At 35.5% G+C, this 12,109-nt stretch overlaps 1 protein-coding gene across 3 annotated transcripts in view; it reads right to left on the reverse strand.

Moving 5' to 3' along the window:
• The window catches only part of UGGT2 (UDP-glucose glycoprotein glucosyltransferase 2), a 79,956-nt gene that overhangs the window by 39,651 nt on the left and 28,196 nt on the right, over positions 1-12,109 (reverse strand). For all 3 annotated transcript variants that reach the window (XM_063392317.1, XM_063392318.1, XM_063392319.1), the window contains 7 exons: positions 11,956-12,016; positions 8,227-8,318; positions 7,116-7,266; positions 6,023-6,142; positions 3,772-3,857; positions 2,131-2,266; positions 463-594 (listed from right to left, as the gene is read on the reverse strand). In XM_063392317.1, the coding sequence (XP_063248387.1) occupies positions 463-594; positions 2,131-2,266; positions 3,772-3,857; positions 6,023-6,142; positions 7,116-7,266; positions 8,227-8,318; positions 11,956-12,016 (778 nt within the window). The remainder of the gene's footprint in view (positions 1-462; positions 595-2,130; positions 2,267-3,771; positions 3,858-6,022; positions 6,143-7,115; positions 7,267-8,226; positions 8,319-11,955; positions 12,017-12,109) is intronic.

A 12,109-nucleotide genomic window follows, 5' to 3' on the forward strand; every position in this document is an offset into this window, starting at 1 on the left:
TTTTGCTTTATCACCTTGCTGAGAAATTGTCCTTTATTTTGTTTAACATTCCTAGCAAATAAAAATAAAAATTAAGCAAATAACATTGGAGGAGAACCCTGAGACAGTAAAAGCTGCTTTTACTAAAGAAAGAACCTTAAAAAAACCTCAAAAGGTTTTTATGTTTGTAAATCAAGCTTTATTTGATAAGAAAGCAGAATTCAAGAGAGACCCCTTGACATGCCTATTAGAAAAATACTTGTGGCTCCTGAAAGCAGCAGGCAAGAGTAAATTTTCATAGTGAGAGTAGTAATGCAGAAACCTTTACAACACTTCCATGAATGACTGAATGGTGGCTGAAAAATAATTTGACTCAAAGGTGCTGTATTTACTTGCTTTAACATTTAGCAACCCTTCAGCTTAGTAAATGCATTGAGTTGTACACACTGCAGTATTTCTTATTCAGTACAGCTCCCAACCTACCTTCCTTCCTTTATCGTATTCAGAATGAACATCCAGGATACTCTGAACATCAGCATGAGGGTACTCACTTCTAAGAACATGTTTTACATCATCTACTGTCAGAACATTTCCATCTTTCACTTCATGATACATCTGCAAGAATTATAACCAAAATAAATTATCAAATGTAGTAAGTTGTCAAAAAACTTGATAAAATTAATAGAAGTAAATAAACAATAAATGTGTATAATCTTTTTATAGTGCTCTAGCAAATTTTATACTGGTACTTTTATTGTTATACTGCAGTTTTTATACTGCTTTAGTAATTATAACCATTGCAAATATGCACAATATTTTATCAGAGCACTGTTCTGATTGATCTATTATTATACCTTTAGTCTAAATCTGAAGTGGCAAAAGAAATACACCTATGTGAGCCGAATGTGAAAGGTTATTTCTTGCCACTAAATCGAGAGGTAAACTAAATTCTCTCAATAAACTAATATGGGTAGTTACCTGAATCCATATTAATCCAAGCCTAAGCTAGTTAGTGATACTTTTTTCTACAGTGATAATTTTTCCTTACCAATGTTATTTCATTTCATAGAGGAACATTATTTTCATCATACTTACAATAAAAATTTGAAGTGAAAATTATTCAATCCATTTCTCTTCAAATGAGGAACACTATTTTCCTCTATAGCTCTGAATATCTCAATCTTTATTTTATTACTTCTATTTTTGTTATCTTTCAATTATATTTATTATGCTCCCCCCTTTTTATATTATGAAACAAAGTAAAGAGAGGAACACAACATTTCAGAAAGACACAGTAAATTATATTTTTTGATGTAGTCATGGATCATTGTTACCCATGCATGTCAGCTCCCTAACATTTGTGGATTTCTCTTCCAAGGTATTCCTAGTTACTTCAATTCCTTTAATCTTAAGCTCTCTATTTTTGTCCATGACACCATGATATTTTCTGGGCACTAAACAAAAACCAGAAAACAAATGGGAGAAAAATTGTTATGTAAAAATACCATATTCTCTAACTTTTACCCACAGAGCCCTCAAACAAATGGCTCACCTTATTTCTCCTCCATTCATCTCTCATCTCTAAAGTTCCTGTCTTATGAGAATCTGCATTCTCTCATAAAGTTAACTTGCCTCATTAAGCTGCAAGCCTGGAATATGTCTATGTTTTCTGCACCCATGGACAGCTCAGACATGAGCAATGAAAAGTAATTATCTGACTGTTTCACTTCCTACACTGGACAATAAGAAAGGGTTTTTCAAATCTTACAGCACTGTCCAAGTGACATTAAAATCCCTGTAGTCCAAAAGACACAGAACACAAAGACAGGCCCATTATGTTAACACAAATAATATAGAATATTTTTTCATAATACTAAAAGCTGCAATGCATGCATCTGCATTTTATATTATTGAAGAAAGCCTGTTGATAGGGAAAATTACAAGAGCAGGTTGGTTTCTGCAAGAGGACAGTATCTCTGCAAATAACTCTATAAACTATTAATGCTATATATGTTTTTTTAATACTTAATTTCTGCATAAAGTAAATGCATACATCTCATGTTATCACAGGGTAGCAAGATCTTAACTCTGTAAAAAAATAATAAATTATAAACCAGAAATAAACAGCTGATTTCTTGTGAAAGAACTAACATTAATTATTGACAAAAAGGCCTGAGAGGTGTCAGATTCCTCTGCAATGTAATTAAAAGTTCTCCAAACAGCTACTCCAGCATCGTCATTTCCATCAATTTCTTCTTTTGTACTTAAAATGAAAACAATTCCAATTCTATGAAAAAAAAAAAAGAAATCATAAATTTTAACACAATATCTTTTTCACACACACTCTAATACAAAAGTGGAAAAACTAAATGCTTGCATTCAAGTGATCTACCCAGCACATAGAGATAAAAACTCTGTACCTGGATGGTGTTTCCATGACTGTGTGGTGACACAGGATAGCAGCCATGCATCCTTCATCAGGTCTACAGTATGCTTAGGTTAACAGCTATGTACTGACTTTACAAATACCTTTTAAAGCTGACAATATTTAAGATTTCTGTGAGTCAATAGGGTTTGATCACAGTACTTTCTCTCCTTACCTGTATGAAGGTTTTGATTCTTTACATTCCTGCCATCATCCCTTATGGCTCGAGTCTTTGTTTTAGCTGGGCATTGTCTGTCTTATTTTTTCTGCAAGGGATGTCTTGAGTACTGATGTCTCATCATCAGTGTGTGCCACTCCTACTAGCCCTCCTCTCCCCTTTTTAACCTTTTGGGCCTTCCACCACCCTGACATTGCCATCCATTTTCCACTCATGTCAGTTTTAAATACATCTACTACTAATCCCTAAATTTCCATTAGTTGAAAGAAAACCCAAAGGAATTTGAGGCTTGAGAGGTAAAAAGGTCTATTGGAGGTGGTGCATCGATACTGCTTTCATGTGATAAGCCTGGGCTGAGACTAGGCCATCCTATCTTTATGGTCCCTTCCACCCCAAACCTTTCTGTGAAAACACACAGAACACTGCAATCTGCCTTTCATTATGCTTTTGTAAGTGAATGATAAAAAATTAAGAGAAACACGAAAAAGATCAGAACTAGTAAAATGTTAAAGTAAAACGAAACACCTGTAATTTATGAGGTCACAAAAAGCCATTTCACAGGAAGGTTTTAAATATTTAACATGCAATTCATCTTGCTGAACTTCGGATATCCTTTTTTTATAAAATGTGGAAATAAACAGTAATTTCTGAGACCAATTCATTTTTTCTTAAAAGTAGGTATCTAAGATCAACCAGACTGTTCCTCAGAAGTGCCTCTCTCTCAAATGATGACTAGTTCACTTTCAGAAATCCAAAACTTGATGAGGATAATCTCACTTTGGTGTATCTCATATACAAGTGTGCATATCAAAACAACATTAGATAAAGCAACCACAATTGTAAGAACTGAATTTTAAAAATTCCCTGAATGCATGTTTTACATACAGAGTATTTTTATCAGAATACAACTTTGCAAGGGCGCGCAGTGGGACTCCTTGGCAAGATCAACTTTTATCAGACTTTTATGGTTCATTTTACTCACACTCAGGTATGCAATCTATTTGCTCAAGAATACTTAATACCTGAATAAGCTTGACACAAATGAGTAACCAATGTGCCTCATTAGAATGTTGCTGCATTGGACTTAACTCAAAATCACATGCTTGTCTGGTAGAACAGAAGATAAAAAAGAAAAAATGAAAGCATCCTTTTTGAAAGATTTTTCCACAAGATTTTCAGTTTTCCTTACCTAAGTGGTACATCATGATGATAGAATAATTCTGCTAGCTTCATATAATCACCAGTATCTTCTTGGACAGGATCAACAAAAAGTACCTAAGATGAGAAAACATATCAGGCATCAAATATTTATTCTTGATATCTGTTTTTATTTTTTCTTCAGAAATAAAATCTAAGACAAGAACATTAATTTCCAAAGGAGCTGTACGCCCCAGCTGTTTTCAATTTTTTAGAGCATTCATTGTAAGAAAACATTAAGACTATAAATGAAAATAACAACAGAATTAAGGAACTTGGATCAAATGGTGAAAATAGGATTTAATCATTTACTGAACTTCAAATCAAGTGATCCCACTTTTCTCCTTTGAAAGACTCCATGCCACTACTTTGTTTTTATTAATAAACACCATATCTATTTTAGAAAGATATAATGCTTTTAATAGACTCTCTTCTGTTGTGAAAACCAAACAAAAATAAATCAACAGAATATTCTGGCTAAAAACTTCAAGTAAAAAATGGAGCTTTCGGAAAGAATTCTTCCTTCCTGTCTCACTATCTTTGTAGCCACTTTATCACTTAGTAGCTTGGAGTATAAACTCAGATCTTTCAGGCATGCATAGAATCTAAAACTGGGATGTGTCTGCATAGCGAATTATCCTTATGTAGATTTACTTGGACATCTGGACCTCATTTATTCAACTTTGCACTGCAAACTCTCCTTACAATTTATCAAATTTGCTAGAGTAGCTGAAATGAAGCAGAATAACTTCAAAAATTTTGAGCATACCCCTTCAGATTATAGTGAAATGGTGTGTTATGGATTTCTATAATAGAGCTCTTGTATTTAACCCTGAATACATAATGCAATCTACTTCATATTACATACATCTTATGCTTCATTATAAACAAACATTTTTTATTGTCTATTGCTGGTATTTTCATTCTCTTTTTTAACACAAACCTCACATCAGTTCAAGCAACTACATCAAAAGAAAGGGACCAAGTGCACCCTCAACAGCTTTGCAGAGGACACCAAGCTAAGTGGTGCAGCTGACACAGCTGAAGGATGGGAAGCCATTCCGAGAGACCTGGATAGGCTCAAGAAGTGCATCCATGGGAACCTCATAAATTCCAACAAGGCTGAGTACAAAGTGCTGCATCTAGGCGGGGGCAACTCCCAGTTTATCAACACAGGCTGAGGGATGAACAGATCAAGAGCAGCGCTGAAGAAGGACTTGGGGGGTGCTGGTGGATGAGAGGCTGGACTTGAGCTGGCAGTGTGCACTTGTGGCCCAGAAAGCCAAACGTGTCCTGGTCTGCATCCAAAGCAGTGTGGGCAGCAGGGCAAGGGAGGGGATTCTGTCCCTGTGCCATGGTGAGACCCCAGCTGGAGTGCTGCACCCAGCTATGGGCTTCCCAGCACAGCAAAGACATGGACCTCAAGTGAGTCCAAAGATGGGCTAAAAACCAGTCAGAAGCTGAATCACCTCTCCTATGAGTCCAGGGAGACTTACAAAAAGGAGAGGCTTATTTTACCAGTAGTAGAGACACTGTAGTGATAGAACAAGAGCTAGCAGTGTTAAAATAGAAGAGGGCAGATTTAGACTGCATATGAAGAAATAAGAATGGTGAGACACCAAAGGTATCACAGGGGAACTGCCTGCTCAGAGAAGCTGTGGATAGACCACCATTTAAATTGTTAAAGGATAGGCTGGATGAAGTTTTGGTTCCTGGTCATTGCAGGAGAGATGGACTGGATAACCTTTAATGGACCATTACAACCCAAACCATTTTATGATTCTATGGTTTGTAAGAATACCTTCTGTATTTTAATTTATATCAGGAATAGCTGCTTCCTTACCTTACTAAGTGATACAGAATCCGATTTACAGAGGAAAAATGAAGCTACAAGACATTAATAAATTGTATGCTTTATAATTTAAATGTATTTGTTTATGTCAGTTTACCATCTCCAAACCATAGACAGCTATCATTACCTTCCCTATGCTTTGATAGTAGTGAATTTTCTATGTGTAGCATGGAAAGGAACATAAAAACTCTTCACAAAACTGTGCCCAGATCCATCTGCAAATCAAACTAATAACCACATTTGACTCACTAGATAAAGCAATATTCACTACTCTTAGCAGATCCACACAGAAAACTTAACAATAAATCCAGCATGTGTATTTTTAAATAAATTGTCTGCCAATGTATTAACATATACCCTATACAAAAAGCCCAGAGTTCTGCGAACTTACCAAATTATATAAATTGCGTCTAATCTCTTGTAAAAATCCAGGAAATGTGGGTTTTAGCAGTTCCTGATAGCTTGCAGGCCATGTGCTATAGCTGTGATCTTGTTCTATGTTATTAATCCACTTAAAAAAAAAAAAGGCTGCCATTTAGAAAACATGCATTGAACACTGAGAAAAAGATGTGGCCATAATAATATTATAAAATATCTCCCTTTCTTTTGTTAAATAATAACAGAAAATAGCTTCTACATGTTATCTTCATTTTTTCTTTTTAATCAAACTGTTTTTATCTGCACTACATAATAAAATTAATACTAGATGGAAAAGGAAAAAGGACCATTAGTACTGTGCATAAGCATGTGAATAAAACCATTTTTCAACTGTGAAAATGACTTTGACAATGCAAACATTATAACAATGTATCACACAGATGTGTGTAACACAGCATAACCATCTAGTAATACAAGTACAGTATTTATCTTCAACCTCCAGCAACAGAACTTAAGATAGATCAAAATAGCAAATTAACATGTGGCTGATGTGTTCTTCTAGCCCCTTCTGTGCAAGCTGGGGCAAACAGAAGAGTGAATCTTTCAGGTGTGAGAAAATAATATTTTAGTATCTTTACCCCTAGTGCATAACCTTTGTAATGAAACCTGTGTAAATTTTGAAGAAGGGTACAAATCACAGTCACTGTACAGCTAGAAATAACATATTTAGGTGGCCCACAATTCACTTATCATTCTTGTAAAGTACACTTAGAAGTCTTGCATAATATGAGATATTATGTAGTATTATGTAGCTACATTAATTGCTATAAAAGACAAATTCTATAGTTTGGAATATGGAACTACTCCAGATATATCTTTCTTTTCCTTTAAACACCCTATATCTTAAAATTTTAATAAGGTATAAACTAGAGAAAATTACTGATAAAAAATATTGAAGGGATATTGCCCTTGAAAACATTTTCAACTGCTAACTGATATATGGCCATATGCCTAGTATTTCAATGGCAGTACAAGAAAAGAAAAACTGCTTCATCCAGAGAATTATCACAGATGTAAGCGCTAAATAAATAACTTCAGTTACTTACTGTTATTGAAGAGTGACGAATATCTAGGGCATAATTATTATCTGTAGGATGTACATGCAACCTCATAAATTTACTCAGGGTATCCCCTTTGATTCCAAGTTCATGAAGGCCATGCATCACTTTTCCTTCCAGTTTAAGAGTCTCTAAAATACTTTTTCAGGAAGATAAAGTACATAATGTCTACAAAGAACTCTTGTCATGACATAAAAGTTATTTTTAAAACTAAAAACCATCTTCATTTAATAGTCTTAGAAATGTTTTCTCTTTATATTCTCCCACAGCCTAATGTTTAAAACAGCATCAGTTAATAACACTGTATGTCTCTCATTCCAAAACCTATTTCAAAACATAATTACAACAGATAACACAATTTTTTTATTCATTCAGATCTATTTTATATGAAGCAATTTTATCCATCTTTAGTAAGAAGTAGCAGGACAGAAGAGTGAAAGCTTTCTTACTGCACTGTCCTGCCTGAGGCAGAAATCCAAGCTGGGGTACCCTATGAAGCTGCTTTGCAAGTTAGTAGAGCAGCAAGCAGCAAGTGATGGAGACACAGACGAACTCTAAGCCCGTATCACGGCAGAACTCAGAAAACAGCACAGAGGAAACACAGCCACACCCTAACCCCCCCCTAGAGAACCCAACAAGACACTGGAACATATGCCGCAACCTGAAAGTTCAAATTTGAGAATAAAAAAACCCTTGAAGTACTTCACAGCAGAACACAGCTGGTGAGACTTTGCGACTGCCTTCATGTCTATATTTTCCTGATTTTTAAATAATAGGCATATGAACGCATTACTTACTTTTCTATAATTTGCTTTTCACACTTTTTACAAGCACACATTAGATTCCCTCCATTTCCACATTAATTTTATGTGGTGAGTTGTAAAATTATAAGCAAATTGGAAAACATATTCCAAGAGAAAAAGCTATTCTCAACTGCTTATACAATGTCCATATTCAACGCAAAACTAGTGTAAAACAGTATTCTTCCTACTGGAACACTTCCTCACCCCCAAAATGCAACAGCCGAGATTAGGCCATAAGCACAACTCCTCAGTATTATTAGTAATTCTGTGACCTTCAAACAAAATGTATATCTTACCTAAAGGGATCATGAAAATCGAGGTCAATATGAAGGCCATTTACAAATAAGCGTGCTTCTCCAGGTTGAATACCAAGTGTTTCATGGAAATGCTAAAAAGTAAAAAGTATTGCTTACTTATTTAAGGTATATGTCTACACTAACACATACAAACCCCCTTAAGTAATTCTGCAAAACAACACATGAAATCTCTTCAACACAATTTCTTCTTTTATCTGAGTGTTGGACAAATATTAACCACATATTTTATGAGTACTATTTAATACACTTCAGATGTACAGATACAAATAAGAATAACCTACCTGTACAACACAGAGAAAAGGACACTGGTGCTCGGTGTTTGACAACAGAAAGTGAAAATACAAAATACAGCTTGTAAGTTTTTAAATTATTTCTACATATCCATTCAGCAAGGAGAGATCTTACATATCCTTCAGACCTCCACTTGAAACCAGCTTTCTCAATGACTTAACATCTCTCAATTCTGAAAAACGTGTCGTTGAATTGTTTCAGAGAATTAGGAAAAACAGAGTAGAAACTTAAAATCTCCTCTAACAAAGGGACCATGGAAAAACACAGATGAGAAAGGGATAGAACAGCATATCTTTGCTTGGCAAAGAAGAAAAAAGATCCACAATAAACAAATACAAGAGGACGGTTGTATTTAGGGAGTAAATCATGTATTATCATTTTCCTACAGAGAGGTGAGGCCATTCAGTCTGTAGCAAGATAAGTGACAGGAGCAACAGCCTGTATTCAACTCATGACAAAAGGAGCAGTCAGATTTCAGGATCTGCCTTAATTCCCAACAGAGAAATAGAAAACACAAAAAACACTAATTGAGAATGATGTATTTTTTTCCAATTTGGCTCCCATTTGCTAAACAAAGTAAGTGTTAACGAAACACGTCCTTTAAGAAAAGCATGCCTACAGCAAGCAACTCAGGCTCAGTATATCACTCCTGTCATAAACCTGTAACTGGACAAATGAGAGCAAAAATGAGAGAACATTGAAAGTGGTATTATTTCTGTAAAGCAGTGTGGTTACTTTCACACAGTTAAAGGTAAGTAGGAAATGCAAATAGGAAAAGAACTGAGCTGAATTGCAGAATGGTTAAGGTTGGAAGGGATCACAGTGTGTCATCTTGTCCAGCCCCCTCCCCACACAAGGTCATCCTAAAGCACACTGCACAGGATTCTGTCCAGATATGCATTCTTGAACATCCTCCAGTGAGGGATACTCCACAGCCTCTCTGGGCAATCTGCTCCAGTGCTCAGCCACTTGCAAAGCTCCCCATTCATCAATTTTTGCCCATTCCTCTTGTCCTACTGCTCAGCACCACGGAGGAGAGCCTGGCTCCATCTTCTTGACACCCTCCTTTCAGAAACTTACAGATATTGATAAATCAGAGGGGAGATTCTTAATACAATTTTGATGCCAGATATTTGATTATCTAGAAGTGCATCCACTTTGTCATAAAAATGTTGATGGAAGGAGTATTTAGGCATCCAGCACTAGAATTTAAGGCTGATAATATTCATATAGTATTTTCTTGCTAAATTTCAGCGAATTATTGACTGCAAGTTGTGAGTTCAATTTAATGAGATTTTTTTTTTCTATCTATAGCAGTTCTTTGTCTATTTCTTGCTTAGGTATCAACCCATTACACCTAAATCATCACATGTCTTTCACTTTTAATAACTTTATTTCCTCCCATTGCATTTCCTATTCAACTTTCATTATCTTGAGAGGGAATCATCCAGTTACACACAGCATGGGATCATATCTCTCCTGCTGCTAGCTGGATGTACTGCAGTTCAAGAATGCACATGACAATTCATTGTGCTCAAGCAGCAGTGTTCAGGAAGTTTCCTTACTTTTATTCAACAAATTTTAGCTTTTAGCTGTCTAAAGGCCTTTAGACTACAGGAAGGATGTGACCTCACATGAAATGAAAACTTATTGTGATAGGTGCATAAAATCTTCATGAAGTTAATGTAGTTAATACATTAATGGAATCATAGCAGTGATTCAGATGACCAACTACGCAGATATCCATTATAATTTGTTTCAGATACAAATACTAAGTTACTTCTCCCAATCCTTATATTTAGCAATGGTCAGGTGAATTCCTGACAGACCTTTATTTATTTTTTTTTTTCATTTTGCAGTGGAGAACTAGTTTTTGATTCAGCAGTTAGTTTTGATTTTTGTGTTAACAGAGCTGCAATTAAGCAAAGTCATTGCAAAAACGTCCTCAAAAACCAGGAAAAGTCCTGATACCAACACTCATGCTCTGGAGGAACTATGATCATCTGGGATTTATTTTATGCTGACTGTAATCCTAACAACAGACAGCTATAGGAAAAAGTGTATCTTGGCTGTGTACAGAAAACAATGACATGCAAGTACTGATTTCCTCCTTCCAGCAAAAACTACAGAATTTCTCACTACTGCAAGAAACAAGGGGCCTGCAGTTGAGCCCACTCTAAGATGTCTGTGAAAACTCAAGGATCAAAGATGTACCCTGCCCACAAGAAAGGTGAACAGCTCAAGGAGGTGAACTGCTGAAATATACCAAAAGTCTTCTCAATATACCAGCCCCATGTTTAATCACCTGGACAAATAAAGGCCTACACAATTCTTTGCATAATCATTTACAAGGATATTACACTCAAGCCTGTCAATACTTAAGACTGTAAAGCCTTTACATGAGTTTTGCATGCCATAGAATTTAAAAACACTGCTGTGGTATTTTTGCTACAATAGAAATGACAAGGTCTTTATGAGAAGGCTTCACCAGTGCAAGAAGGACATTCTTCACTTTCACTGTTTTGGAAAGTGAAAGAATCTGGAAAAGATATTCCCCTGGAGATACTAGTCTTGGCAAGGCAAGAGGAAGGGCCTAAATGGATATAAAGCAAAATGATACATGGAAATGTTGCAAAAGTGCAGGAGTGACATGAGTAAGGTATAAATCTCTTTCACTATAGTGGTTGGTCAGCCTTAACACCATATGAAAGTACGTGTTTTGAAGTTCAAGACTAAGGACAGTACTATGGATGTCATTTCACATGACCACTCCTACAAGAATGGTACCTAACACTTAACTGCAATACTCAACTTGAAAGAAAAAATCCAAACTGAACAGAGACAGACATCACAAATTCAATAAACATTAAGTGGCATCTCAGAATAAATCTCAGACCAGTCAAAATCACAGGAACAAGGACTCCTCATATGGTACAAGAAACAAAAGATGCAGAGAGTCAAGGATGAAACAAAACCACCATCTGCCACAGATGATGTTCAAAACACCTCACAGAATAGCTGCATGTGTGATTCTGAGTGTGGAAAGCTCGAAGTTGGCATATGCTGACCAAAATATAAACAGCAGGCCTAGATTCAACACCAAGGCTATAGAAAAAGTAACTGATACCTATTTTGCTTTCCCAGCACACAATCTGTGACTCAACACTCCATGAAAACTGTTTGGCCTTGCCTAATTCTGTAAAACCAAAAGAGAGAAGGGAAAAAGTTTCACGAATAGCAGAAAGTGAAATATGTGAATTGCATATTTAAATGTTACCTGTCTCACAATAGATTTTTAGAACAATTAGCTCTTTTTCTCTAAAAAACCCCATGAAATTTGCTACAGTAAAAAAATAATCTCCAAAAACCACAATACAACAGTAGTTCAAATGTCCATCTGAAGAAATAAAAACAAACCTTCTGATTTTCTTCTATTTCATTTTGCATTTTCTTGTCTACGGGTACTCTTGTCAGTGATCTGTTAAAATACAATATTTGTATCACTCAATCACCATATTTTTAAAAAAAGCATTATTTTATGTGAAATTGGTATTTTAATTAAAACATCCAA

Source organism: Prinia subflava, chromosome 3 (genome assembly GCF_021018805.1).
Source record: "Prinia subflava isolate CZ2003 ecotype Zambia chromosome 3, Cam_Psub_1.2, whole genome shotgun sequence".
NCBI classification, from domain to species: domain Eukaryota; kingdom Metazoa; phylum Chordata; class Aves; order Passeriformes; family Cisticolidae; genus Prinia; species Prinia subflava.